At 48.3% G+C, this 26,771-nt stretch overlaps 2 protein-coding genes across 11 annotated transcripts; one reads left to right on the top strand and one right to left on the bottom strand.

Moving 5' to 3' along the window:
* Positions 1–21: 21 nt before the first annotated feature.
* On the bottom strand, positions 22–26,765 carry LOC308184253 (C-type lectin domain family 2 member B-like). 8 transcript variants are annotated; one of them, XM_080571206.1, is made up of 8 exons: positions 26,608–26,675; positions 8,554–8,657; positions 6,467–6,570; positions 3,059–3,221; positions 2,616–2,726; positions 2,122–2,303; positions 1,639–1,742; positions 22–1,341 (listed from the first exon to the last, which is right to left on the bottom strand). In XM_080571206.1, exons 4-8 carry the CDS (start codon positions 3,144–3,146, stop codon positions 1,200–1,202), a joined length of 627 nt encoding a protein of 208 aa, XP_080427332.1. In that variant the 5' UTR covers positions 3,147–3,221; positions 6,467–6,570; positions 8,554–8,657; positions 26,608–26,675; the 3' UTR covers positions 22–1,199. The 8 variants fall into 8 exon arrangements, with proteins under 8 accessions (XP_080427332.1, XP_080427331.1, XP_080427328.1 ...); XM_080571205.1 differs by lacking the exons at positions 1,639–1,742; positions 2,122–2,303; positions 2,616–2,726; ... (1 more) ...; positions 6,467–6,570; positions 8,554–8,657 and adding exons at positions 15,540–15,643; positions 16,019–16,200; positions 16,519–16,630; positions 16,728–16,855; positions 16,962–17,124 and having other exon boundaries at positions 26,608–26,765; XM_080571202.1 differs by lacking the exons at positions 22–1,341; positions 1,639–1,742; positions 2,122–2,303; ... (2 more) ...; positions 6,467–6,570; positions 8,554–8,657 and adding exons at positions 14,734–15,244; positions 15,540–15,643; positions 16,019–16,200; ... (1 more) ...; positions 16,728–16,855; positions 16,962–17,124 and having other exon boundaries at positions 26,608–26,731.
* LOC308184242 (killer cell lectin-like receptor subfamily B member 1B allele B) lies at positions 11,351–26,207 on the top strand. 3 transcript variants are annotated; one of them, XM_080571155.1, is made up of 6 exons: positions 11,351–11,479; positions 12,487–12,585; positions 12,979–13,107; positions 13,431–13,585; positions 13,943–14,061; positions 14,232–14,647. In XM_080571155.1, exons 1-6 carry the CDS (start codon positions 11,407–11,409, stop codon positions 14,635–14,637), a joined length of 981 nt encoding a protein of 326 aa, XP_080427281.1. In that variant the 5' UTR covers positions 11,351–11,406; the 3' UTR covers positions 14,638–14,647. The 3 variants fall into 3 exon arrangements, with proteins under 3 accessions (XP_080427281.1, XP_080427283.1, XP_080427282.1); XM_080571157.1 differs by lacking the exons at positions 11,351–11,479; positions 12,487–12,585; positions 12,979–13,107; ... (1 more) ...; positions 13,943–14,061; positions 14,232–14,647 and adding exons at positions 20,635–20,779; positions 23,313–23,411; positions 23,791–23,919; ... (1 more) ...; positions 24,827–24,945; positions 25,328–26,207; XM_080571156.1 differs by lacking the exons at positions 11,351–11,479; positions 12,487–12,585; positions 12,979–13,107; ... (1 more) ...; positions 13,943–14,061; positions 14,232–14,647 and adding exons at positions 21,530–21,991; positions 23,313–23,411; positions 23,791–23,919; ... (1 more) ...; positions 24,827–24,945; positions 25,328–26,207.
* Positions 26,766–26,771: the final 6 nt, after the last annotated feature.

The following is a 26,771-nucleotide window of genomic DNA, read 5'->3' as shown; positions in this document are numbered from 1 at the left end:
ACAGAATCACAGAATCACAGATTTATTTTTTGTAATTAAAGGAAAATATTTTTTATTAAAAAATCCATCCAAATATGTACATCCAGACTGTATCTGTTCTAATCTTACCTTGTCCTCCTTCCAATAGGAAGTGTATAGTAAAAAAATAGCATAACTCCAATGCATATCAGATTTGCAGGTTTATGGTCTGTTATTATAAACATGCCTTTTGCAAGTGTAGAAAAATATAAAAGAATTTTCTGCTGTACAATCAGAGAGAGAAACAGGAGTGTTGCTGACAAGTCGAATCATAGAATAGAATCACAGAATATCCCGAGTTGGAAGGGACCCACAAGGATCATCAAGTGATAAGAGAATCATAGAATAGAATCATAGAATATCCCTTACTCTCCAGGCCCCACACAGGTCTACCCAAAAATTCAGACCATATGACTAAGTGCACAGTCCAAGCGCCTCTTAAACTTCAACAGGCTTGGTGCAGTGACTGCTTTCCTGGGGAGCCTGTTCCAGTGTGTGACAACCCTCTTGGTGAAGAACCTCTTCCTGATGTCCAGCCTAAGCTTCCCCTGCCTCAGCTTGACACCGTTCCCGCGGGTCCTATCGCTGGTCACAACAGAGAACAGATCAGCGCCTGCCCCTCCAATCCGCCTCCTGAGAAAGCTGTAGACCATGATGAGGTCTCCCCTCAGCCTCTTTTCCAGGCTGAACAGGCCAAGTGACCTCAGCGCTCTTCATCCGTCTTCCCCTCTAGGCCCTTCACCATCTTTGTGGCCCTCCTCTGGACACTCTCCAACAGTTTCATGTCCTTTTTGTACTGCGGTGCCCAGAGCTGCACACAGTGCTCGAGGTGGGGCCGCACCAGCGCAGAGTACAGCGGGACAATCACTTCCCTCGACCAACCAGCGATGCGGTGCTTGATGCACCCCAGGGTATGGTTGCCCCTCCTGGCTGCCAGGGCACCCTGCTGGCACATGTTCAGCTTGCTATCAACAAAAACACCCAGATCCCTCTCTCCGGGGCTGCTCTCCAGCGTCTCGTCACTGGAGAGTACAAAAGATTGACTGAGCCTGCAAGAATCTGAGCAGTAAGGAAACTCAGCAATACTGTTGCGGTAAAAAGCAGATTTAAGTAAGTTTTTACCAATTTTTGTGCTTGTTTTCCTTGTGGTACTGTCACGAGCTTTATGTTCATGGGATCTTTTATTCAGGGTAAATCTTCTGCCTCCACTCGACGTAGTTGTTGGGTCGGCTGCAGATCCAGTATTTCTCCGTGTGGCAGAGGCCTGAGCTGATCTTCTCCTGGTTTAGGTACGCACAAGGGCCACCTCCCCGCACCGCAAACCTGCAACGCAGACACTCAAGAGTGAGCAGAAAGGGAGGAAAGTAGGAAAATTATCCTAAAACCTGGAAGAAAAGCTGGGATTTCCTCGCCTGGGAAGGTCAGAAGGGGCAGTGTTCAATATTTAATAGGGGTTCAGAGCGCAGCATCCTTGGTCCGCCCCAAGCCTCCTGTGGTAAACCAGGGCTGCGGTGGCAGGAGAAGGTCCCTGTCCCAAAAGAGGTCATCCCAGATCCTATAAGAACTCCTGCCCTAATTGCCAACCCAAAGCACCCAACCCCAACAGGCAGAGGGACTGACCCATTGTTGAAGGCTGTGCCGTTGCTCCACCTCCACTGGCCGTCGCCTTCCTCGTGCAGCCCGAACCAGCGGTTTCCTTGGCCCTTGTAGTGCTTGATGAAAGCCTTTAGAGGGGAAAAAAAAAGGGTTTTAGGTGATCCTGTCTTCCCAAAACACAACTCAGCCAGGTTCCACCTCCAGCCTACAGAGCACCTTGCAATAGGAAGGTGATTTCATTTGAGAGATGTGAATATTCTACAATTTCAAGTAAAAAGGAAGCTCCTTGAGGGCAAAGCTCAAGACAGCACCCAGCTGGATGCAGGGAGGGAGTTTTGGAGAAAAGAATGTGATATTGCTCATCCCCCAGCCCGGGCTGGTGCTTTTGCCAGGGCATCTTCTCCTGGCTTTGTCAGTGGGTGAAATTCGGGGGAAAATGGGTTTTTGGTCTGGTCCCACACATTTTCCACACCAGAGCCGGCACTGGGGCTCGTGCCCAGTTCTCACCAGTTCGTCCAGGCTGTCTATGGAGGTCAGGGAGGCTTCCAAGGCCTTGCAATTTTCCAAGCTGGTGTTCCAGTTGCTTTTATTTTCTGAGAAATAGTAGCACTTGCCTTGGAAGCCGATCCACATGTCTGGGCACACGTGGGAGAATTGGGGATGTGATGAGCGAGACTGCAGCTGCACAACTGCAAAAGGAGAAAAACAAGCAGGTGAGATGCATGGACAGCCACAATAAAAAAAAATGCATTTTTTTAATTATATGTATTCCCCTCCAGCAAATGTAGGGGGGTTGGGATGCGCCAAGATGGGGCACCCCCTTGGAAAGGTTGAGTAGAGCCTGGTTTAGGGGAAAAAAGGGGGTGCCCCATGAAGCAGGCTCGGTGCTATGCTTGGGGGGCTTCTCATCCTGCTGGGAAAGCCCTGGAATTCCCCACTCCATCCCCAGAACAGGTCCCTGGCCCATCTCCCTGCCGTGGGGATGCTCCGGTGGGACTCACCAACCAAGGCCACCAGCAGAACGACGACAAGGACACTCAGCACCACACACAGTGGAGCGAGGAGCCTTTGTACACGACGACATTTCCTTTCCATCCCATGGGGGCTGGAGTCTGGTGGAGAAGAGAGCAGGAGATGTGGGCTGGGTCTTTCCACCCCCCCCATTTGCCCTCTTTCTGCTGGATCCACGGTTGATCCTATAGCCCTCCCCCTTGGGATAGGAGCTCCCTTTGTTGGTTCCTCGTGGCAAGAGGAGGTTTTGGCAAGGCTTGGAGCTGATGCGTGGCCTCTGAAGGCACCTGCACTTGTTTGAGGTCCTCCAGATGGATTTAGAGGTGGCTGCATGGTAAAATTCAGAGCCTGTCTCACCCACTCAAAAACACTGACCAGTGCCCATCCCACCAGTGCCCCACCGGAGCAAGATCTCGCTTTCCCCCAGCATTACCCCATTTGTATTGTTTTTCCTCATCTCTTGGAGGGTTCAGCACTTCTTCTTGGTCGGGGTGAGTATTTTCACAGGCTCTTTTCCCCATGGCCGGCAAGGAAATATCAGGTCTCAGTGATCACATCTACACATCGTGTCCTGATGCCGCAACTGCCAGAGGACGCTGTGATAGCACGGAGAGGGTTGAGTGTTGGGGGGCCAGCAAAGCCCCCTAGGTGTGAGGAGTTGTGGGGATCTGGAGGGGACGTGGGGAAAACGTGGGTGGGGAGAGGGCTTGTGGTCTGCTGCAGGGGAATGGAGGAAGGGTGAAGGGATGGGAGAAAGGGAGAAAGAAAGGCAGAAAGGGAGAAAGAGAAGGAAAAGAAAAAGATGAAGAAAGAAAGAGAAGGAAAAAAGAGAAAGAAAAGGAGAAAGAGAAAGAGAAAAGAGAAAGACAGAAGTTTAAACTGACTTTAAATACTAAAAGAAATCTAAAAAAGGAGTTGAGCTCTCTGGGCCATGACGCCCTCCCCTAAGTGACGTCAACCCACCAAACAAGCAGGAAACTGAATTTGAAAAAAAACAGAGGAGGAAATAAGCCAGCAGGTGGTGTTGCTGACATTATTCGTTAATAGCAGTTAACACCCCATATCTCAGTTCCCCTGATGTTTTCTGGGCAAAGAGCTGTTCAAACAAGGCAGCAATTGTGCCATGTACACTGGCACTGTTGTTGGAAAATAATCGACAAGGAAGGACTCTGCACCACCTGGATGATGGATTTATTGTTAAACCAAACATCTAGGAGTAAGCTCTTAAGGAGAAAAGTTTTGGTTTTGAGCGAATACAGCAGCACGCAGGGAAAAACTGCAGGACGAACATTCAGTGCTGGGGGTCATGCTGGGAAATAGAGTTCTGGAAGAAGTTTTAGGATTCAATTTGGCAGGGGGGAACAAAAATTTGTAATAAGGGTGGGCTGCAGGTACCCCAAACTCCATAGGACAAAGCCTGGCTCAGCTTCAAAGTTGGCTGGCGTGAGCTAAAACCACCCAAACCCAACTGAGCACTGCTTTGAAAACCAAAAATGTCAGTTTCTGAGACCAAAAAGTAAACCGATAGCCCCACGATTTTGTTTCTACATTCCAAGAGAAGAAATTCTCCTCTTCTTTTGGTTAGGCTTCCATTTTGTAACAATTGTAAAATTAACCAAAATTCCCTTGAAAAACCTACACAGGGTTTTGCACCCTGCAGGCTCAAAGCAGCCTGAGCTTGTACCCAGGTTTTATCCCTCTCCCCACAGTCTGTTTTTTTTTACCGCAGCTCCCCCCAGATGATTAATCCTACTGTTTATTATTATTTTTTTTTCATTTCACCTTTATTCTTCTTTTCATTCCCTCCCAGGAAAAACACAAAGAAAGCAGCCAGCTGCTTTAGCTAGAAGACAGACTGGGAAAGCCCTCCCAAAGAAACAAACAAACAAACAAAAACCAGCGCAAACACGAAAAGAAAGGTGAGAAAGAGACAAAGAAGGTGGAAAAACGGGAGAGGGCAGAGGAACAAAAAAAATCTTAAGGGAAAAAAAAAAGAAAGAAGATGGAAACCCGCCCTGACTGGCTGCTCCTTCCCGCCCCATTTCAGTCCCTAGCCAAGCGTTGCTTGCTCAGCTGGACCCAAATTTTTCTGCTCAGACGTGGACCAACCCGAAGAGCAGTGTGTCTAGTCCTGGTGTGTTACGTCTTCTTGCTTGTGCTCCAGTTTAATGAATAAGAGGAGTAGATACTGCTGGTGCAGGAGTGTCATGTAATAGTGAGGGAGGGGTATCGCTCAGCCTATGATCCTGCAGAAGAGCAGAAGTAGGAATGCCTCTCTTGACCGAAAAGGCAAAAGAACCTCCCTGGCTGCCACTCGAACATATCTTATAAATGTTTTCCTGTTGACAAATGAGGAAGGAAAGCAACCTTCTGTTTTTTTTTTATTGCAGAAAACCAGTGGGGGGAATTTGAGGCCCCCATGGGGGAGTAATGCTGCATGTCCTTATACAATACAATACAACTTCTTTTTCTCTGAGCTGGCTTGCAAAGGCTTGCATGCAAAGCGGGGGCCATGGTAATGAGGCTTTGACTCACCTCTTCCTGGGGCAAAACTCAAGTTTCTGAGGGTGTTTGAGGTCTGGTTGGCTGCCCAAAATAACATTTTGTCCCCTCAAAACAGGATTATCTTTTTTTTTTCTTTTCTTTTTTTTTTTTCTCACTTGTGGGTGCAGAGGGCAAAGGGGAGATGGGGCAAAGACGACTCCAAGTAGATCAAAATGATTTTCCCCCTTGGGATGTGCAAACACATGGTTGGAGGCTCAGAAAGGGGAGCCTGTCTCCATCTGTTGTGGGTTTACGTGGCAGGGTTTCGGTAGCAGGACTCCACGTCCCAAAGGGCATCGAGACCCATACGGTACAGCCGAGTCTCTGCACATTTGGGGGACCTGAAGGAGCACAAGGGATGGGTCCAATGGCGAAAAATGCTTGGGGGGGGGGGGGGAGGGAGGATGAAACCATCTGGGCAGCAAAGAGTTAAATGGACGTGATTTCCACAGCACTGAGCAAGAAAACCACATTTCGGGGAAACTCAGTGATAAGGAGGCGGAGGAAGCGGCCGTGTGCATTCGTGCGCTCTTGTCTGACTGTTGCTTTCCGTTCAGATAATCAAAGAATCAATCATCAAGGCGGGAAAAGATCCCCAAGATGGAGGCCCACCCATCCCCCTACCACCAATGTCACCCACTAAACCATGTCCCCAAGCACCATGTCCAACCTTTCCTTGAACACCCCCAGGGACAGTGACTCCACCACTTCCCTGGGGAACCCGTCCCAATGCCTGACCGCTCTTTCTGAGAAGAAATGTCTCCTCATTTCCAACCTGAACATCATTGGAGTCATTGGAGTCCTGCACCCTACTTGAAAAAAGCACGCACATTGGTGGGGTTTGCACCCTGCAGGCTCGAAGCAGTCTCAGCTTGTACCCAGGTTTTATCCCTCTCCCCCCGCTCCCAGTCAACTTTTTTACTGCAGCTCCCCCCAGATTATTAATCCTGTTTATTATTATTTTTTTTTTGCTTCATTTCACCTTTATTCTTCTTTTCATTCCCTCCCAGAAAAAAGCACAAAGAAAGAAGCCAGCTGCCTTAGCTAGAAGATAGACTGGGAAAGCCCTCCCCCCAAAAAACACCACAAAATCAGCAAAACCAGATGGAAATGTTTACAAGCAGCTAAAACCCTCCTTAGCAGTTCTAAACATCTGCAAGAAGATTCACACAGCCCTTGTGGTAGCACAAGGGGAAACCCGCCATGTCTGGCTGCTCCTTCCCTCCCCATCTCAGCCCCTAGCCGAGCGTTGCTTGCTCAGCCGGCCCCAAATTTTTCTGCTCAGATGTGGACTTACCCTAAGAGCAGTGTGTCTAATCCTGGTGTCTTAGGTCTTCTTGCTTCTGCTCCAGTTCAGTGAATGAGAGGAATAAGTAGACACTGCTCGTGCCGGAGTGTCACCTAAGAGCAAGGGGAGGGGTATCGCTCAGCCATGGAAATGTGGCTTCAACTCCCCTCTTCTTGGGGCAAAACTCATATTTTTGAGGCTCTTTGAGGTCTGGTTGGCTGTTGGGTGCTTATCCTTTAGGGTGCATATCCAAATAGCCATTTTTCCCCTCAATACAGGATTATCTTTTTTTTTTATTTTCCTTGGGGGTGCAGAGGGCAGGGGGAGATGGGGAGACAACAACTGCTAGTTGGTCAAGATGGTTTTTCACAGTGTGAAAAGCCAATCTGTAGCTCGCTGTAGCAACAGGAAAAAGAAACAACAGGTTTTTTTGTTTGTTTCTTTGTTTGTTTTTTTGGTTTGGTTTGTTTTTTTTTTGGTAAAAAAATCCTGGAAGAACACAGCAGGAAAGCTGTGCACAGGCAGGGGTTGAGCAAAGGCTTCTGCCAGCACCTGGCAGAGCAGTGAAAACAGGATTAAAGGCTGGTGTTAATAAAAAATAATAATAATAATAATAATTAAAAAATAAACACTTTCTTAGCTGCTTTCTACCCCCTTGCACGGCAAAATGCTGGGCAGTACACCCCCATTTTCTAGAACCATAACGTTGCTGTGTGGTACCCACTGGTGTAACTGGGAGACCGCAGCCCGGCTTCTCCCCGTCCCCTCCAAGCTCCTGGAGGCTTTGCTCCAGCCAAAGCTTCCCCACGTTGAGCAGCGGGACCCACGCAAGGAGGGTCCTGGGGTGGGAGATGCAAAGAGAAGGTTGCAATCGTTGGGTTTTCACTTGGTTTTTTTGTTTTTTGTGGAGGTAGCAAAGCAGCTGTCAAGTTCTGCTCAAACAGACGGGCTCTATTTTATTTTATGATTTCATTATTTTTCATTATATTTTATTATATTTTACTATATCATATTTATTAATTTATTTATTAATTTTATTGATTTATTTAATATTATTTCATTTCATTTCACTGTATTTAAATTTTAATGTACAAGAAAGTACTTTCTGAACAAAACCACGGACTCTTTCAGCTCCCGCCGCGTGCCCACGGTGGCACGGAGTCCTCCTGATGCTGAGCGGGCTGGGCTACCTGGTGCTGCTGGTGCTGGTGGCGGTGCTCAGCGTGCAGGGTGAGTAAAACCCAAGCGAGCACAAGGGAAAGGGAGGGGGGGGGGAGAAGGGGGGGGGAGGGGCAGAAGGGGGGGGGAGGGGGAGAAGGGGGGGGGAAGGGAGCGCGGGGGGGGGGAAGAGAAAGAGAAGATTGAGAAAGAAATAGCTTTACTTTACTTTAGCTAGAAGAGAGACTGGGAAAGCCCTCGCAAAGAAACAAACAGAACGAACAAACAAACAAAACAAAACAAAACAAAAAAACAGATGGAAATGTTTAAAAGCAGCTTAAAAAAAAATTAAAAAAAAATATAGGAGTTCTAAACATCTGCAAGAAAATTCACGCCGCCCTGGAGGCAGCAGAAGCTTCAATAAAGCCAGCTGAAAAGGACCAATTTGGGCAATGTGGGGTTTTTTTTGGCTCTTCTCACAGAAACACACGAGTGGCATGTGAGGTCACTGGATGCGCAGTTTTGGCACTAAGAAAGGGAGAGAACGGGGGGGGGCATTAAGAAAGGGGGGGGGAGGGAGGATGAAATCATCCGGGCAGCAAAGAGCTAAATGGGCGTGATTTGCACAGCACTGAGCAAGATAACCACAACCTTTGTGAGCTCACTGGATGCCCAGTTTTGGCATTAAAAAAGAGAACGAGAGGAGAATGAGAAAAAAACAGCGCAAACGCGAAAAGAAAGGCGAGAAAGAGACAGAGAAAGGCGAGGGTGGAAAAACGGGAGAGGGCAAAGGAACAAAAAAAATCTTAAGGAAAAAAAGAAAGAAAGAAGCTGGAAACCCGCCCTGACTGGCTGCTCCTTCCCTCCCCATCTCAGCCCCTAGCCGAGCGTTGCTTGCTCAGCCGGCCCCAAATTTTCCTGCTCAGATGTGGACTTACCCTAAGAGCAGTGTGTCTAGTCCTGGTGTCTTAGGTCTTCTGGCTTCCGCTCCAGTTGAATGAATGAGAGGAATAAGTAGACACTGCTCGTGCAGGAGTGTCAACTAAGAGCAAGGGGAAGGGTATCGCTCAGCCTATGATCCTGCAGAAGAGCAGAAGTAGGAACGCCTCTCTTGACCAAAAAGGCAAAAGAAGTCAAAACCTCCCTGGCTGGCGTTGTAAACCTCCCTTTACAACTGAGTTTTTCACTACAATTCATTTTTTTCACCCTGCAACTCATTTTTTCCCCTTGCAATTCACTTTTTCCATCCTGCAAATCATTTTTTTCCACCCTGCAACTCATTTTTTCCACTTGCAATTCATTCTCCCCCCATTTCCAAGCCTGAACCCCCCCCCCTAGCCCCGTACCTGTGTCCTGCCGGTGGGAGCACTGCGCGCTCTCCTGCTGTGTGAAGTGCGAAGCCTTGTGTCAAAAAAACTTTTTTCTGAGTGATTTTCCAGAGGATCCAGCTGGCGACGGGGCCGTGCAGCTGGTGGGGAGATGCCCACGAGCCCCATTTGAGCTGCTGCTCAAGCAGCTGCTCTCCTGGCCCACTTCCAGCTCTGCTCTCGCCACCTTCACCCCATGGGGGTTGCTATAAATGTATATGTATATATTTATATATATAGTATATATTTATATAGTATTTTAATCATAGAATTAATATATTATTTAATTTATAGGATTTAATATATATATATCATAGAATTATAGATATATACACATAGTATTTACATAGTATTATACAGAGAGATATATGCACATAGTGCTTATATAGATATACACATAATATTTATATATATAGTATTTATATCCATATTTATATAGAGATATGCATAGAATTTATATCTATGTAATATCTATATATGCTATTTTAATTAATATAGGAATTCGATTCATAGAATTATATAAATATTATATATTATATATTAATTATATATTATATATTATATTCCTATATTTATATATTATATGTATTTTACATATATAATATATATTATATATATTGTATTATATATTATATACTATTATATATAGGTAGTGTTTATATATGTATATGCAGTATTTTTATATATGTAGTATTTTTCTATATATACACATAGTCTTTCTATATATACATGTAGTATTTCTATATATTAATGTAGTGTCTGTATATACACACAGTGTTTATATATATAGGGTTTTATATAAATATGTGTAGTGTTTTATATATCTATATAAATACTACATATATAGAGATGTATAGCATTTATATAGAAATATATACAGCATATAAATATATAAATGATAGAATTAGTGTGTGAATCAGCGCAGGCAGCAGGAACAACCCCAGACTTGTGGCTGAAGTTAAACGAGCAGCTTGAGTCTTGTCACCTTGCCAAACGGGGAATCCCTGAACGGAGGCACCCAAGCGGAGGCCCAGGAGTGGAGGCCCACGAGCGGAGGCAGCCAAGCGGGGACGCAGGAACCGCTGAACAGGGCCGACGCGAGGAGATCACCAGCCTGCTGGTTTCACCTGGCTGTACCAAGGATTTGCACTGGTGCAGTTTTTACACACACACATATATATACAAACACATATATGTAACATATGACATATAGAATATATCAAATGCACGCAAGGGGAAAAATGCAAAGAAAAAGGTGCAGTTAAGCTGGCAAAAATAGGTGGGTTTGCGATTAAGCTATCCCCCAAAGGTGTTGCCATTAAGCAATCAGAAAATAGGTGCTTGGGAAATTAAATTATCCAAAAAAAGGTTTCTCCAATCAAGCAATCAAAAAGGAGGTTCTTGCAATCAAACTATCCAAAATAAGTCTTGCAATTAAGTTATCTGAGTGCCGGTTTTTACAAAAAAAGAATAAATAATTTTTTTTTATTATTTTTTTGCAAACTATGGTCAGGATGGAGGCAGAGCCTTGTGCAGCCTTTGTTGTTGTGTGTTTTTTTTTTTAGCGCTGTGCAGAAAGAGAAATGTAAAAGCTCACCGCAGAAAATCGAGTACAAAACTTTCCGTGAGGTCAATGAGATCTGAAGGCAGAGTAACAACGAACAGCAAAATGGACTGGTGGTGCTTTTTCCCCAGTCCTAGGAATTGTCAGTTGCTCCATGCAGCAGAGGCTAGGTCAAGCTGGCATAAGAAAATAAAATTAAACATCACGATAATATATATATATAAAAATTTGCTGCAGAAAATAGGAAAGGAAAAAAAAAACCTCTTCTGCCTCTTCTGGTGCAAAAGTTATGGGATAAATTACTTGGCATGGAAGAAAAAGTGATAAATTACAATCAAAACCATCCCCTTCCATCTTTTGGGTAACACCGACGCCCAAGCCGTATTCCAGGGAAGACCCACCAAATATCACCTTTCTCCTCCTTCCCTGACTATCCGCTGGTACGTGTTGGCCTTCCCCCCCCCCCCCCCAATAAAAAACAAAACAAAACAAAACAAAAAAACCACTCATTTAAGAGCTTTTATTTTGTCTTTTTCACCACTCTGCTCTCCTGGTAGCTCAGCACCACGGTGCTTGCTGCGGTCGCTAAAGCCAAAAGGTGTTTCTGCACCTCGAGAGGTGCGACATCCTCCTGCCTCAAGGCCGTCTGCCTACATGCCAGCCTTCAGTTGAAAGGAAAGGCTATATCTAGAAAGGCTATATCTAGAAAGGAAAGGATATATCTAGATATCTATAAAAAAAAGACTGAAAAAAGCCATTTCCTGGCGCTGGACGCAGGCGCAAGAAGGTTGGTCGTAACGCAAAGGTTGCCCGGGGACTTTGTTTCTCCTGGGACGCTTCTGTGGGCTGGCGAGCTGACCATGGCTGGGGAAATTATTTACGTCGATTTAAGGCAGCCCGGAGGGGGCTCTTCGCCTGCTGAGAGGCATCACAGTAAGTGCGATTTTGGGTGGTGGGCGCTCATGGCGAGCTTCGTTTCCTCCAGGAAGAGCTGGCGCTTGGGTCCGCTCGCGTCTTGGCCAAGAAACACGGCCAAACGCCGGTTGGGTTGCGGGGTTGATCCCAGGTCGTGTGGGCAACGAAAGGAAGGGAGGAAAGCAGGAAGGACGGGGGAGATGGAAGCTTGCAAACGGCCAGAGCTTGAACGATTTCGCTGCCGGGGCTGCTCTGCCCCCAGCAAGAATCAGCCCCAACGCCAGTGAATGGAAGTCAAAGCTTGGTGAAACGCACCCAGGACCCTGGGGGAAAGGAGATCTGGAGGGACCCGAGTCCCACCAGCCAACATCTGCTCTAAATGAGGCCAATTTCCCAAGGGTTTGGGTCTGTCCCCCCTGCTCTTGAGGACCCCCACCGCCTCCCAGAGCACCTGGAGGTGACGGCCTCACTTCCGAGCCCAATCTCTGTACCCAGCCTCCAACGGGAGCAAAGCCCGCCACCGGGACTCCTTCCCCACTGGGACCCACTGGTGCAACTGGGAAGCCACAGCCCGGCTTCTCCCCATCCCATCCAAGCTCCTGGAGGCTTTGCTCCAGCCAAAGACGCCCCATGGCAAGCGGCGGGACCCACGATAAGGGGTTCCTGGGGTGGGAGATGCAACCAGAAGTTTGCAGCCATTGGGGTTTTGCCTGTTTTGGGGGGGGGGGGGCGGTTGTGGAGGTAGCAAAGCAGCCATCAAGTTCTGCTCAAACAGGGATCTATTTAATTTTATTTTATTGTTATGTTATGTCATGTTATGTTATATTGTTATATTAATTTATTTCATATTATTTCATTTCATTTTATATTATTTCATTATTTCATTTCATTTCATTTCATTTCATTTCATTTCATTTCATTTCATTTCATTTCGTTTCGTTTCATTTCATTTCGTTTCGTTTCATTTCGTTTTAATTTTATTTTACAAGAAAGTACTTTCTGAACAAAACCACGGACTCTTTCAGCTCCCTCCGCATGCCCATGGTGGCACGGAGTCCTTCTGAAGCTGAGTGGGCTGGGCTACCTGGTGCTGCTGGTGCTGGTGGCGGTGCTCAGCGTGCAGGGTGAGTAAAACCAGCTCGTAAACACATTTAAAACCAAGCAAGCACAAGGGAAATTGTTCTTTGGTTGTTTTTTTTTTCCCGAAAGGGGTGTCAGGGTTTTATCCCAGTGACCATCTCCATTGGATAGGGACAATTTTGCCCCACAAGATGCATCCAACAAGAGTAAATCCCCTCTGAAAACAAAACAACAAACAAAAACCACAAAAAAAAAAGGCTTTTAAAGCAAGGGTGGAGGACACAAGTAACATTTTTATGCTATTGAAGAAGTTGGGTGCAATCATGACCAAAAAAGGAGGTTGCACAATAGCTCGGGGAACCCAACTCAGCCCTGCTCAGTTTTTACGGCATTGCCCCCAGACAGGCTCAATCTCACCCCAAAATTTTGCCTCCAAGTTTTTCAGAAGGCACCGATGCCTCCAAGTGCTCCGCAGAACAAGAGCGAGGCCGGGGGAAGGAGCAGGACGGAGGCGTGCGTGATTCCCTCCCTGCTGCGCTACGTCTGCCGCTGGAATGACTCCGCAGGTAACCCCTTCCCCGGGGGGGTCCCCGGGGTGGGATGGGTGCCCCCGGGGGGCTGCGAGCCTGGCTTGGTGTCGATGATCATGGCGAGGAAGAGCTCGTTTTGCTGATCATCTCCAGCCTCTGTGGGCCTCCTGGAGGAGAAGACACCTCTCCGCCTTCACCGAGCTTGCCCCACCATGGTCCTCCTCGTGGTGGATGGGTGGGAAAAGCGGGCAGGAAAAATATGGGAAGGGAGACAGCCCCCCTCCCCGGTGCCTCTTGGCTTGGTTGAGCGAGACCTCGAGCACTTTTTAGGGTTTCTCACAGCTCCGTCTCCTCTCCAGGCCACGGGGGCTGCAAGCTGTGCCCCCAGTCTTGGCAGCTTTTTGGGGACCAGTGCTACCAGGTTCCCAAATCGAGTGGGACTTGGATGCAAGGCAAAAAAGACTGCGAAAGTCGGGGGTCCCATCTGGCCGTGCTCCGAAACAGCGCCGATATGGTAAGTGCACAGTGGAGAAGGCTTGAAAAGGATCTGAAGTCCTTGGTAGCTCCGAGCCACCTCGTGCTAAGGGGTGGGAATGGGGCTGAATTGCCACCTAAAGGGCTTTGGAGGCCCCTTCCCACCTTTGGCATGGGAGGAAGGAGGGACACGGAGCTCGGGGGGAGCCTTTGGTGTCTCAGGCTCTGAATTTAAGCTCTTTCCACCCACTGAGTGAGGCAGCACCTAAGGCACGGATGGTGTTTAGGGCCCGTCTCTTTGAGGATGAACCAAATGGGTTCAAAAAGCCGGCTTTGCACCCCAACGAGCCTCTTGCTGAAGGCCCCCGGAAGCCACCGCTCCTCTCCCATTTCCCAGGAGCACTTAAATGAGAGGATCCAGCAGGACAGCAAGGAGAAGCTAACGGTGTGGATCGGATTAAAGGCATCCAACTACACATGGAAATGGGTGGACAACTCCTCCTTCGACGCCACCACGTGAGTACAGCTGCAACGCTCGGTGTGTGGAGCAGCTTTGCTCCATTTCAGCCCCAAGATCTCCAATATTTGGTGTCCGCAACAGCCTTGTAATCCCCCGGCAAGGCTTTATAGCCCAAAGGTTGGCTGTACGGAGGACTCTAACCCAACATCTCATCACACCTATACAGCCAACGTGGTTTTAATGCCCTGGGCATGCTCCAGTGGAGGAAGGAACCAGATGTTAGTGCAAGCACAGCAATGTGCACGCGCATCTGGGCAAGCCCGCAGCAAGAAGCCACCTGGAGCCCAGTGAGACAGGCTGGGGGAGAAGCTCCCATTGCCCCCTCTCCCAAGAGGAAAAGGAGCTGCTTTTGGGTGCTGATGGTTTTGGTTTGCAGGTTCAGTTCCCTTCCGAGTGTGGAGAACGGCTGCGCGACCTTCAAAGACAAGAGGCTGGAGGACGATTGCTGTGGGTGCAATCACAAGTGGGTTTGCCAGAAAGAAGCTTTCCATCTCCTTTCACAGACTGCAGGAGACGGAGAGCTGTGCGGTGCCTGCCCTGAAAAGCCCAGCCTGCAGGATGCTTGCTGCTAATATTTGGGGTGAAGTCAACCCTCCTCGTTACGGCTCTGCGAGGAATTTCAGGGTTTGAACCCAACCAAGCACAAATGAGACTATCAGTTTATGGACTGGTGGAATTAGCTTACAGTTTATTTTTTTAATTAAAAAAAACATACAGATTTGTACATCCAGACTGTTCCAGTCTTGCCTTATCCTCCTTCCAATAGGAAGTGTATAGTAAAAAAACAGCATAATCCCATAGTATATCAGATATATAAAAGATATATAAAAGACTCAATTTTCTGCTGTACAATCAGAGACAGAAAAAGGAATGTTGCTGTCTTGAGTACAAAAGATTGACTGAGCCTGCAAGAATCTGACCATAAAGCAAACTCAGCAATACTGTTGCGGTAAAAAGCAGATTTAAGTAAGTTTTTACCAATGTTTGTGCTATTTTATCTTGTGGTACTGGCACAAGCTTTATGTTTATGGGATCTTTTATTCGGGGTAAATCTTTTGCCTCCAGAGGACGTAGTTGTTGGGTCTGCTGCAGATCCAGTATTTCTCCGTGTGGCAGAGGGCTGAGCTGATCTTCTCCTGGTTTAGGTATGCACAATCGCCACCTCCCCACATCTCAAACCTGCAACGCAGACACTCTTGAGTGAGCAGAAGGGAGGAAAGTAGGAAAACTACCCTAAAAGCTGGAAGAAAAGCAGGGATTTCCTCTCCTGGGAAGGTCAGAAGGGGCAGTGTTCAATGTTTAATAGGGGTTCAGAGCACAGCATCCTTGGTCCACCCAAGCTTCTCGTGGAAAACCAGGGCTGCAGTGACAGCAGAACGTCCCCATCCCAAAAGAGGCCATCCCAGACCCTATAAGAACTCCTGCCCTAATTGCCAACCCGAAACACCCAACCCCAACAGGCGGAGATACTGACCAGGTGTTGAAGGCTGTGCCGTTGGTCCACCTCCACTGGCCGTCGCCTTCCTTGTGCAGCCCGAACCAGTGGTTTGCTTGGCCCCTGTAGTACTTGATGAAAGCCTTTAGAGAAAAAAAAAAAAAGGGGGTTTTAGGTGATCCTGTCTTCCCAAAACACAACTCAGCCAGGTTCCACCTCCAGGCTGCAGAGCACCTTGCGATAGGAAGGTGATTTCATTTGAGAGATGTGAATATTCTACAATTTCACGGAAAAAGGAAGCCCCCACAGCTCAGGACAGCACCCAGCTGGACATAGGGAGGGAGTTTTGGAGAAAATAACGTGATATTGCTCATCCCCCAGCCCGGGCTGTTGCTTTCCCCAGGGCATCTTCTCCTGGCTTTGTCAGTGGGTGAAAATTGGGGGAAAATGGGTTTTTGGTCTGGTCCCACACATTTTCCACACCAGAGCTGGCGTGGGGGCTCGTGCCCAGTTCTCACCAGTTCCTCCAGGCTGTCTATGGAGGTCAGGGAGGCTTCCAAGGCCTTGCAATTTTCCAAGCTGGTCTTCCAGTTGGTTTCATTCTCTGAGAAATAGTAGCACTTGCCTTGGAAGCCGATCCACGTGTCTGGGCACACGTGGGAGAATTGGGGATGTGATGAGCGAGACTGCAGCTGCACAACTGGAAAAGGAGAAAAACAAGCAGGTGAGATACATGGACATCCACAATAAAAAAAAAAAAAAAAAGCATTTTTTTAATTATATGTATTCCCCTCCAGCAAATGTAGGGGGGTTGGGATGTGCCAAGATGGGGCACCCCCTTGGAAAGGTTGAGTAGAGCCTGGTTTAGGGGAAAAAAGGGGGTGCCCCATGAAGGGGCTCAGTGCTATGCTTGGGGGGCTTCTCATCCTGCTGGGAAAGCCCTGGAATTCCCCACTCCATCCCCAGAACAGGTCCCTGGCCCATCTCCCTGCCATGGGGATGCTCCGGTGGGACTCACCAATCAAGGCCACCAGCAGAATGACGACAAGGACACTCAGCACCACACACAGTGGAGCGAGAAGCCTTTGTACACGACGACATTTCCTTCCCATCCCATGGGGGCTGGAGTCTGGTGGAGAAGAGAGCAGGAGATGTGGGCTGGGTCTTTCCACTCCCCCCATTTGCCCTTTTTCTGCTGGATCCACGGTTGATCCTATAGCCCTCCCCCTTGGGATAGGAGCTCCCTTTGTTGGTTCCTCGTGGCAAGAGTAGGTTTTGGCAAGGCTTGGAGCTGATGCTTGTCTTCTGAAGGCACCTGCACTTGTTTGAGGTCCTCCAGATGGATTTAGAGGTGGCTGCATGGTAAAATTCAGAGCCTGTCTCACCCACTCAAAAACCCTGACCAGTGCCCATCCCACCAGTGCCCCACCGGAGCAAGATCTCGCTTTCCCCCAGCATTACCCCATTTGTACTGTTTTTCGTCATCTCTTGGAGGGTTCACCGCTTCTTCTTGGTCGGGGTGAGTATTTTCACAGGCTCTTTTCCCCATGGCCGGCAAGGAAATATCAGGTCTCAGTGATCACATCTACACATCGTGTCCTGATGCCGCAACTGCCAGAGGACGCTGTGATAGCAAGGAGAGGGTTGAGTGTTGGGGGGCCAACAAAGCCCCCTAGGTGTGAGGAGTTGTGGGGATCTGGAGGGGACGTGGGGAAAATGTGGGTGGGGAGAGGGCTTGTGGTCTGCTGCAGGGGAATGGAGAAAGGGTGAAAGGATGGGAGAAAACGAGAAAGAAAGGCAGAAAGGGAGAAAGAAAGAAAAGAAAAAGATGAAGAAAGAAAGAGAAGGAAAAAAGAGAAAGAAAAGGAGAAAGGGAAAGAGAAAAGAGAAAGAAGTTTAAACTGACTTTAAATACTAAAAGAAATCTAAAAAAGGAGTTGAGCTCTCTGGGCCATGACGCCCTCCCCTAAGTGACGTCAACCCACCAAACAAGTGGGAAACTGAACTTTAAAAAAAACAGAGGAGGAAATAAGCCAGCAGGTGGTGTTGCTGACATTATTCATTAATAGCGGTTAACACCCCATATCTCAGTTCCCCTGATGTTTTCTGGGCAAAGAGCTGTTCAAACAAGGCAGCAATTGTGCCATGTACACTGGCACTGTTGTTGGAAAATAATCGACAAGGAAGGACTCTGCACCACCTGGATGATGGATTTATTGTTAAACCAAACATCTAGGAGTAAGCTCTTAAGGAGAAAAGTTTTGGTTTTGAGCAAATACAGCAGCACGCAGGGAAAAATTGCAGGAGGAACATTCAGTGCTGGGGGTCATGCTGGGAAATAGAGTTTTGGAAGACGTTTTAGGATTCAATTTGGCAGGGGGGAACAAAAATTTGTAATAAGGGTGGGCTGCAGGTACCCCAAACTCTGTAGGACAAAGCCTGGCTCAGCTTCAAATTTGGCTGGTGTGAGCTAAAACTACCTAAACCCAACTGAGCACTTCTTTGGTAACCAAAAATGTCAGTTTCTGAGACCAAAAAGTAAACCGATAGCCCCACGATTTTGTTTCTACATTCCAAGAGAAGAAATTCTCTTCTTTTGGTTAGGCTTCCATTTTGTACCAACTGTAAAATTAACCAAAATTCCCTTGAAAAAAGTACACAGGGTTTTGCACCCTGCAGGCTCAAAGCAGCCTGAGCTTGTACCCGGGTTTTATCTCTCTCCCCACAGTCTGGTTTTTTTTACCGCAGCTCCCCCCAGATGATTAATCCTACTGTTTATTATTATTATTATTATTTGCTTCATTTCACCTTTATTCTTCTTTTCATTCCCTCCCAGGAAAAACACAAAGAAAGCAGCCAGCTGCTTTAGCTAGAAGAGAGACTGGGAAAGCCCTCCCAAAGAAAGAAACAAACAAACAAAAACCAGCGCAAACACGAAAGAAAGGCGAGAAAGGGACAAAGAAGGTGGAAAAAACAGGAGAGGGCAAAAGAACAAAAAAAATCTTAAGGAAAAAAAAAAAAGAAAGAAGATGGAAACCCGCCCTGACTTGCTGCTCCTTCCCTCCCCATTTCAGCCCCTAGCCAAGCGTTACTTGCTCAGCTGGCCCCAAATTTTTCTGCTCTGACGTGGACCTACCCTAACAGTAGTGTGTCTAGTCCTGGTGTCTTATGCCTTCTTGCTTGTGCTCCAGTTTAATGAATAAGAGGAGTAGATACTACTGGTGCTGGAGTGTCATGTAACAGTGAGGGAGGGGTGTCGCTCAGCCTATGATCCTGCAGAAGAGCAGTAGAAGTTGGAACGCTTCTCTTGACCGAAAAGGCAAAAGAACCTCCCTGGCTGCCACTCAAACATATCTTATAAATGTTTTCCATTTGACAAAAGAGGAAGGAAAGCAACCTTCTGTTCTTTTTTATTGCAGAAAACCAGTGTGGGGAATTTAAGGCCCCTGTGGGGGAGTAATGCTACATGTCCTTATACAATACAGTACAACGTTTTTTCCTCTGAGCTGGCTTGCAAAGGTTTGCATGCAAAGCGGGGGCCATGGTAATGAGGCTTTGACTCACCTCTTCCTGGGGCAAAACTCAAGTTTCTGAGGGTGATTGAGGTCTGGTTGGCTGCTCAAAATAACCTTTTGTTCCGTCAAAACACGATTATCTTTTTTTTTTTTTCTCACTTGTGGGTGCAGAGGGCAAAGGGGAGATGGGGCGAGGACGACTATAAGGAGATCAAAATGATTTTCCCCCTTGGGATGTACAAACACACGGTTGGAAGCTCAGAAAGGGGAGCCTGTCTCCATCTGTTGTGGGTTTACATGGCAGGGTTTCGGCAGCAGGACTCCATGCCCCAAAGGGCACCAAGAACCATACGATGCAGCCGAGTCTCTGCACATTTGGGGGACCTGAAGGACCCTGCCAGGAGCACGAGGGATGGGTCCAATGGCGAAAAATACTTGGGGGGGGGGAAGGAGGATGAAACCATCTGGGCAGCAAAGAGCTAAATGGGCATGATTTGCACAGCACTGAGCAAGAAAACCCCAACATTTTTGAGGAAACTCAGTGGTATGGAGGTGGAGCAAGCGGCCGTGTGCATTTGTGCGCCCTTGGTTGCTTTCCCTTCAGATAATCAGAGAATCATTAAGGTGGGAAAAGACCCCCAAGATGGAGGCCCACCCATCCCCCTACCACCAGTGTCACCCACTAAACCATGTCCCCAAGCACCACGTCCAACCTTTCCTTGAACACCCCCAGGGACGGTGACTCCACCACCTCCCTGGGGAACCCATCCCAATGCCTGACCGCTCTTTCTGAGATGAAATGTCTCCTCATTTCCAACCTGAACATCATTGGAGTCATTGGAGTCCTGCACACTACTTGAAAAAAGCACACACATTGGTGGGTTTGGCACCCTGCAGGCTCGAAGCAGCCTGAGCTTGTACCCAGGTTTTATCCCTCTCCCCCCGCTCCCAGTCAACTTTTTTACTGCAGCTCCCCCCAGATTATTAATCCTGTTTATTTTTTTTTTTTTTGCTTCATTTCATCTTTATTCTTCTTTTCATTCCCTCCCAGAAAAAAGCACAAAGAAAGAAGCCAGCTGCCTTAGCTAGAAGACAGACTGGGAAAGCCCTCCCCCCCCCCCAAAAAAAAAAAAAATCAGCAAAACCAGATGGAAATGTTTACAAGCAGCTAAAACCCTCCTTAGCAGTTCTAAACATCTGCAAGAAGATTCACACAGCCCTTGTAGTAGCACAAGCTTCAATAAAGACAGCTGAAAAGGACCAATTTGGGCAATGTGGGGTTTTTTGGCTCTTCTCACAGACACACGAGTGGTGTGCAAGCTCACGAGGTGCAGTTTTTGCATTAAAAAAAGAGAGAGAACAAGAGGAGAATGAGAAAAAAGTGTGCAAATGTGAAAAGAAATGCAAGAAAGAGACAAAGAGGTTGGAAAGGCAGGAGAGGGCAAAGGAACAACAGCAACAACAACAAAAAAAAACTTAAAGAAGAAAATGAAAGAGAAAAGATGGGAAACCCGCCCTGTCTGGCTGCTCCTTCCCTTCCCATTTCAGCCCCTAGCCCCGTGTTGCTTGCTCAGCCAGCCCCAAATTTTGCTGCTCGGACGTGGACTTACCCTAAGAGCAGTGTTTCGAGTGCTGGTGTGTTTTGTCTTCTTGATTTAATGAGTCGGGGGGAAGCACAGCAGCCCGGATCACATGGTCCCATGTGTCAGTTATCACCTTAACCAATCCCTGCCACGACTGCACAGATGAACGCCCTCACGACAGGTATGGAAATAAATAAAAATAAACTCAAATAACTCAAAAGCTCACTGCTCGCCGCTTGGAGTTCTCTTAATGATGTTATCCTGGTGCCAAATGAGGAAGAGGAGCAAATCTGTGTTACTTTTGTTGAAGAAACCCAGCTCACGGGAAGATTTTTAACCCCCCTTGAGGCGGGGGCAGAGGGAGGGAGATATAATGGTGAAAGCTCCGGATGCAGCATTTTTTTCTCAGCTGGATTCATGAAACTTCCCTGCAAAGGGGGGGCCGCGGAAATGTGGCTTCAACTCCCCTCTTCTTGGGGTAAAACTCACGTTTTTGAGGCTCTTTGAGGTCTGGTTGGCTGTAGGGTGCATATCCTTTAGGGTGCATATCCTTTAGGGTGCATATCCAAACAGCCATTTTTCCCCTCAATACAGGATTATTAATTTTTTTTTTCCTTGGGGGTGCAGAGGGCAAGGGGGAGATGAGGAGACGACAACTGCTAGTTGGTCAAGATGGTTTTTCACAGTGTGAAAAGCCAATCTGTAGGTGTGGCTCGCTGTAGCAACAGGAAAAAGAAACAACAGGTTTTTTTGTTTGTTTCTTTGTTTGTCTTTTTTTTTTTTTTTTGTAAAAAAATCCTGGAAGTACACAGCAGGAAAGCTGTGCACAGGCAGGGGTTGAGCAAAGGCTTCTGCCAACACCTGGCAGAGCAGTGAAGACAGGATTAAATGCTGGCGTTAATAAAAAAAAACAAAACAAACAAACAAAAATAAACACTTTCTTAGCTGCTTTCTAGCAGGTGTGCCTTTCTTACTGGAATCAGAATGAAGAAGCGCCCTGTGCACATCAAGGGGATTTGTCGGGGCCCACACAAGGATGGGGTGAAACAATAAAAGATACAAAAGGGTGGGCCGTGAGCCTGGAGGAGGCAGGAGGACCTTGTGCCCCTCCCCTGGACACCAGGCGAGGGTGCTGGTGACCCCAAAAGCTTTCAGGGGCATTGAACGGCCGAGAGCTGTGGCAGGAAGCTCCGGCCCCGCCGCTGGTTCGCACTTCACCAGTGCAGCTCTGAGCGTTTTGGTTTCCTGTCCTCCGGACCCCGTCGCGTCCCCTCCGCCTGCCGCGTGTCCTCCCGACTCCTCCACGCCATGGAGGATGAGGATGGCTACATGGCCTTGGACAGGCGATGCAAGCGGGGTGCTGCGGAGAGGCCGGGACCCCTCCGGGACGCAGGTAGCGGGGTCCGGTCCTCCGTCCCCACCACGGGCTTGTGGTGGCGAGAGGATACCCCGGGTGGCGATTGCTTGGCAGGGGAAGAACCGGGGTGGCGCAGCTCTTGGGGTCGCAGAGAGTCGTTCAAGCTGGGGAAACTGAGAGGGAGCTTGGGGGGGGGACGCTTGCCTGTGATTTTTGGACAACCCCCGGCACGCAGACGCTGGCTGCTGGTGCCCCCATTTCGCTCCCATCCTGCCGCCGTCGGGCTCGGCTGCATCCCCCAAAACCCTTTTGCCCTGAAGAAGAGGAGCAGAGGGACTTTGGGCACCCCCCAGGACAGGGGAGAGGGGGTGATGGATGCTCTCGGCCCTCCCCACTTCTCCTTTTGTGTCCCTTCCCCTGACTGCAGGACCTGCCACGAAAGACCTCGAGACAGGGGGGTCAGCACCAGGCTGGGTTCGATCACACCATTCCCCCCCCTCTCTGGGATGGGGGAGAGAATCAGAAAAAAAAATGAAGCCTGCGGGTTGAGATAGAGACAGTTTATTAGGACAGAAAAGAAAGGAAAAGAATAATAATGGTAATAGCACTACTACTAATAATGTGTACAAAACAAGTGACCCTCTCAGCGTTCAGTGTCTGAGCAGGACAGGCGACGAACTCATGCTGTGCACGTGTCCTTGGGCTAAGCTCGGTATCGTGGAACAAAAATGGTTTTTGCACCGGAATTGGGAACATGAGCAAGCAGAGGAGATGGCAGAGAGGTGGTTCCATTGCTCCGTGAGGGCTGGAGATGGATGAAGTGTGAGAAAGGAGAGAGAAAGGAAGCATTTGGGGGACCTCTGCTGTATGGTACCCCCTTGCACGGCAAAGTGCTCAGCAGTACACCCCCATTTTCTAGAACAATAACGTTGCTGTGTGGTACCCACTGGTGTAACTGGGAAACCGCAGCCCGGCTTCTCCCCGTCCCCTCCAAGCTCCTGGAGGCTTTGCTCCAGCCAAAGCTTCCCCACGTTGAGCAGCGGGACCCATGCAAGGAGGGTCCTGGGGTGGGAGATGCAAAGAGAAGGTTGCGATCGTTGGGTTTTCACTTGGTTTTTTGTTTTTTTGTGGAGGTGGCAAAGCAGCTGTCAAGTTCTGCTCAAACAGAGGGGCTCTATTTTATTTTATGATTTCATTATTTTTCATTATATTTTATTATATTTTACTATATCATATTTATTTATTTATTTATTTATTTTTTATTTATTTAATATTATTTCATTTCATTTCATTTCACTGTATTTAAATTTTAATGTACAAGAAAGTACTTTCTGAACAAAACCATGGCCTCTTTCAGCTCCCGCCGCGTGCCCACGGTGGCACGGAGTCCTCCTGAAGCTGAGTGGATTGAGCCACGTGGTGCTGCTGGTGCTGCTGGCAGTGCTCAGCGTGCAGGGTGAGTAAAACCCAAGCGGCCACAAGGGAAATTGTTCTCTTTTTTTTTTTATCCCCAAGGGGAGGTCAGGGTTTTATCCCAGCAACCATCTCCATTTGGATGGGGACAATTTTGCCCCATGCGGATGCCACGGGACGCATCCAACAAGAGTAAATCCCCTCTGAAATCGAACCAACAAACAAAAACCACAAAAAAAAAGGCTTTTAAAGCAAGGGTGGAGGACACAAGCAACATTTTTATGCTATTGAAGAAGTTGGGTGCAATCATGACCAAAAAAGGAGGTTGCACAATAGCTTGGGGAACCCAACTCAGCCCTGCTCGGTTTTCACAGCGTTGCCTCCAAACACCCTCAATCTCACCCCAAAATTTTGCCTCCAAGTTTTTCAGAAGGCGCCGATGCCTCCGAATGCTCTGCAGAGCAAGAGCGAGGCCGGGGGAAGGAGCAGGACGGAGGCGTGCGTGATTCCCTCCCTGCTGCGCTACGTCTGCCGCTGGAACGGCTCCGCAGGTAAACCCCTTCCCCGGGGGGGTCCCCGGGGTGGGATGGGTGCCCCCGGGGTGCTACGAGCCTGGCTTGCTGTCGATGATCATGGCGAGGAAGAGCTCGTTTTGCTGATCATCTCCAGCCTCTGTGGGCCTCCTGGGGGAGAAGACACCTCTCCGCCTTCTCCGAGCTTGCCCCACCATGGTCCTCCTCGTGGTGGATGAGTAGGAAAAGCGGGCAGGAAGAGTAGAGAGCCCCCCTCCCCGGTGCCTCCTGGCTTGGTTGAGCGAGACCTCGAGCACTTTTTAGGGTTTCTCACAGCTCCGTCTCCTCTCCAGGCCACGGGGGCTGCAAGCTGTGCCCCCAGTCTTGGCAGCTTTTTGGGGACCAGTGCTACCAGGTTCCCAAATCGAGTGGGACTTGGATGCAAGGCAAAAAAGACTGTGAAAGTTGGGGGTCCCATCTGGCCGTGCTCCGAAACACCACCAATATGGTAAGTGCAGAGTAGAGAAGGCTTGAAAAGGACCCCAAAGTCCTTGGTTTTGGTGGGTAGAGGGGCAAACACGGCCCCGGAGCTGCTGGGGGGCGGCAGGAGGCTTGGTAGCTCTGAGCCACCTCGTGCTAAGGGGTGGGAATGGGACTGAATCACCACCTAAAAGGCTTTGGAGGCCTCTTCCCACCTTTGGCACGGGAGGAAGGAGGGACACGGAGCTCAGGGGGAGCCTTTGGTGTCTCAGGCTCTGAATTTAAGCTCTTTCCACCCACTGAGCTGCCTTCAGAGCAGGCAGCGGGGCAACACCCAAGGCACGGGTGGTGTTTAGGGCCCGTCTCTCTGAGGATGAACCAAATGGGTTCAAAAAGCCGGCTTTGCACCCCAACGAGCCTCTTGCTGAAGGCCCCCGGAAGCCACCACTCCTCTCCCATTTCCCAGGAGCACTTAAATGAGAGGATCCTGCAGGGCAGCAAGGAGAAGCTAACGGTGTGGATCGGATTGAAGGCATCCAACTACACATGGAAATGGGTGGACAACTCCTTCTTCGACGCCACCACGTGAGTACAGCTGCAACGCACGGTGTGTGGAGCAGCTTTGACCCATTTCAGCCCCAAGATCTCCAATATTTGGTGTCCGCAACAGCCTTGTAATCCCCCAGCAAGGCTTTTTGTAGCCCAAAGGTTGGCTGTACGGAGGACTCTAACCCAACATCTCATCACACCTATGCAGCCAACGTGGTTTTAATGCCCTGGGCATGCTCCAGTGGAGGAAGGAGCCAGATGTTAGTGCAAGCACAGCAATGTGCACGCGCATCTGGGCAAGCCCGCAGCAAGAAGCCACCTGGAGCCCAGTGAGACAGGCTGGGGGAGAAGCTCCCGTTGCCCCCTCTCCCAAGAGGAAAAGGAGCTGCTTTTGGATGCTGATGGTTTTGGTTTGCAGGTTCAGTTCCCTTTGGAATGTGGAGAACGGCTGTGCGACCTTCAGAGACAAGAGGCTGGAAGATGATGGCTGTGAAAGCGACCACAAGTGGGTTTGCCAGAAAGAAGCTTTCCATCTCCTTTCAAAGACTGCAGGAGACGGAGAGCTGTGCGATGTCTGCCCCGAAAAGCCCAGCCTGCAGGATGCTTGCTGCTAATATTTGGGGTGAAGCCAATCCTCCTTGTTACAGCTCTGCGAGGAATTTCAGGGTTTGAACCCAACCAAGCACAGCCGAGAGTATCAGTGTAGGCTTTGGTGCAATTAGCTTCCAATTTATATTTTTTTTATTAAAAAATCCATCCAGATATGTACATCCGGACTGTATCTGTTCCAATCTTACTTTGTCCTCCTTCCTATAGGAAGTGTAGAGTAAAAAAATAGCACAATTCCATAGCACATCAGATTCATAGGTTTCAGGTTCGTTATTACAAACATGCCTTTTGGAAATGTAGAAAAAAAATAAAACACAATTTTCTGCTGTACAATCAGAGAGACAAACAGGAATGTTGCTCATTTGAATACAGAAGATTGACCAAGCCTGCACGAATCTGAGCAGAAAGGAAACTCAGCAATACAGTTGCTGCAAAGATGCAGATTTAAGTAAGCTTTTACCATTTTTTTGTGGTATTTTATCTTGTGGCTCTGGTATGAGCTGCATTCTTCCTTTTCATTCCCTCCCAGGAAAAACACAAAGAAAGCAGCCAGCTGCCTTAGCTAGAAGAGAGACTGGGAAAGCCCTCCCAAAGAAACGAACAGGACAAAAAAAAAAAAAAAGAAAAAAAAAAAACAGATGGAAATGTTTAAAAACAGCTTAATAAAAAAATACCCTAGGAGTTCTAAACATCTGCAAGAAAATTCACACGGCCCTTGAGGCAGCAGAAGCTTCAATAAAGCCAGCTGAAAAGGAACAATTTGGGCAACGTGGGTTTTTTTTTTTTTGGCTCTTCTCACAGAAACACACGAGTGGCATGTGAGCTCACTGGGTGTGCAGTTTTGGCATTAAAAAAGAGAACGAGAGGAGAATGAGAAAAAAACAGCGCAAACGCGAAAAGAAAGGTGAGACAAAGAGGGTGGAAAAACGGGAGAGGGCAAAGGAACAAAAAAAAATCTTAAGGAAAAAAAGAAAGAAAGAAGATGGAAACCCGCCCTGGGTGGCTGCTCCTTCCCTCCCCATCTCAGCCCCTAGCCGAGCGTTGCTTGCTCAGCTGGCCCCAAATTTTCCTGCTCAGATGTGGACTTACCCTAAGAGCAGTGTGTCTAGTCCTGGTGTCTTAGGTCTTCTTGCTTCTGCTCCAGTTCAATGAATGAGAGGAGTAGACACTGCTCGTGCCGGAGTGTCACCTAAGAGCAAGGGGAAGGGTATCGCTCAGCCTATGAGCCTGCAGAAGAGCAGAAGTAGGAACGC

Source organism: Anser brachyrhynchus (assembly GCF_964034855.1).
Source record: "Anser brachyrhynchus genome assembly, chromosome: 30".
Taxonomy (NCBI): Eukaryota; Metazoa; Chordata; class Aves; order Anseriformes; family Anatidae; genus Anser; species Anser brachyrhynchus.
This window is presented reverse-complemented; position numbering and strand designations above follow the sequence as displayed.